Raw genomic sequence first — 1,507 nt, 5'->3', positions numbered from 1 at the left:
TATTGACCTTTCCAAGCCACTGGGCAGGCTTCCTAAGGCCAGTGTGTGCAATCGAGGCTACCAAGCATCCCGGGAAAACCGTGTCTTTGTTGATGCACCTCATATATTTTTTGTATAGCACTTTGAGTCGGCCTCCTCAAAAAATTTTTATGATATAGTTGAGGAATACCAAATATTAATAATTTTAAGGTTAGTTTATAAAATTTACACTTAAAATAAGATGTAGAAATAAATAATTAAAATGATAATAATACTATAAAAACACAATGACACTGCATGTGTCATTGTGTTAAGCGCCCAAGTGTGCCAACATGGCCTTTGGCTAAATGCCACGCTCCATAACATTTGGACTAAAACAGACACCGGAAAATTTTGTTCACGTGTTTTAATAACACAACACTTCCATGTAACATGCCTTAAAAATATACATGTGATTTTTATTTTATTTTATTAAGACTCTGATTCTTAAACTGATGATCAAAAATTATAAATTTTGGATGAAACAATAAAAACTGGTTGCAACACAAGCTCTTAAATACAACAACAAAGGACTTGATTTACCAACCATTATAATTTATAACATTGATTGATGTTGCAAACATACAAAGTAAACTAATTTCTAAAAGTAAAGATATACACAACATACAATATTGTTGCATGTTCAAGGACTGAATGGCAAGCTTGGCTGCAGTCATTGAGACATTGTTCTTGACAAAACTCAAACACGTTTCAAGCCGTTGTAATGTTTCTTTGACATCCATCGCTTTCAGTTTCTCGTTCTGTAACTTTATCATTTCAGAATGTGTAGATCCTGTCATAAAAATATTATTACATAAAGCATAAAAATGATTAAAATAGACTTTGGGCAACTTCTAAATCATTTTAGGTGTCACATTATTAGTTAACTTTATTTATTAAGATAAAAATAATTAATCGAAGAATAAGCGAATTACCTGATACATTTTGAAGCGCTGCGAATGACACTCGCTCAGCATACGAAGGAATAAAAGCTTGTTCACAATCTAAAGAAGGTTGTTTCACAGCCCAATCTAAAGAATTTGCTGTTTGGGTCCGCAATGGTTCATCTTTAGCAGCCTAATCATTAACAAAAAACCAAATTAGCTAACAATTATGTATATGGTGCAATTTCTAATGCTCGTAAATGTGCATTACAAGTCACAACCTTTAGTTTTATTTCCAAGCTATGCAATCCCTCAAGAGCTTCTTTTAGTTCAACAACTTTAGAGCTTACTTCACTTTCATTCTCTGGAACATTATCCTGCAACGGTAATACGATGCCTTCTAAGAAAGGATCCGCCTGCAAAACAGAATATTAATTTCCACAAATCGCTTTATTAATTTGTAAATGAAAAGGGTAAAATGGTCATTCATCTCAATCTAACAAAAAGTAACTTACCTTTGCAAATTTGACTAATGTGACACGACCAATGCCTCTAATAGAGACTAAGGCCCCAACATCTAGTTTTTCATGTTGGGTTTCAACGGT

General features: G+C 33.2%; 1 protein-coding gene across 1 annotated transcript; it reads right to left on the bottom strand.

Moving 5' to 3' along the window:
• Positions 1-533: 533 nt before the first annotated feature.
• Positions 534-1,507, bottom strand: LOC143597632 (uncharacterized; the record flags this gene model as incomplete). The annotated part of the gene is made up of 4 exons (XM_077076076.1): positions 534-811; positions 954-1,095; positions 1,184-1,318; positions 1,418-1,507. Coding segments are annotated over 4 exons (621 nt in total), but the record flags the coding sequence as incomplete, so codon positions are not given.

This window comes from Bidens hawaiensis, unplaced genomic scaffold (assembly GCF_021521415.1).
Source record: "Bidens hawaiensis isolate Kalapana, Puna unplaced genomic scaffold, B.hawaiensis_p1.1 tig00048745_1, whole genome shotgun sequence".
Classification (NCBI taxonomy): Eukaryota; Viridiplantae; Streptophyta; class Magnoliopsida; order Asterales; family Asteraceae; genus Bidens; species Bidens hawaiensis.
Note: the sequence above shows the minus strand (reverse complement) of the source record. Positions and strands in the feature narration are given on the sequence as shown.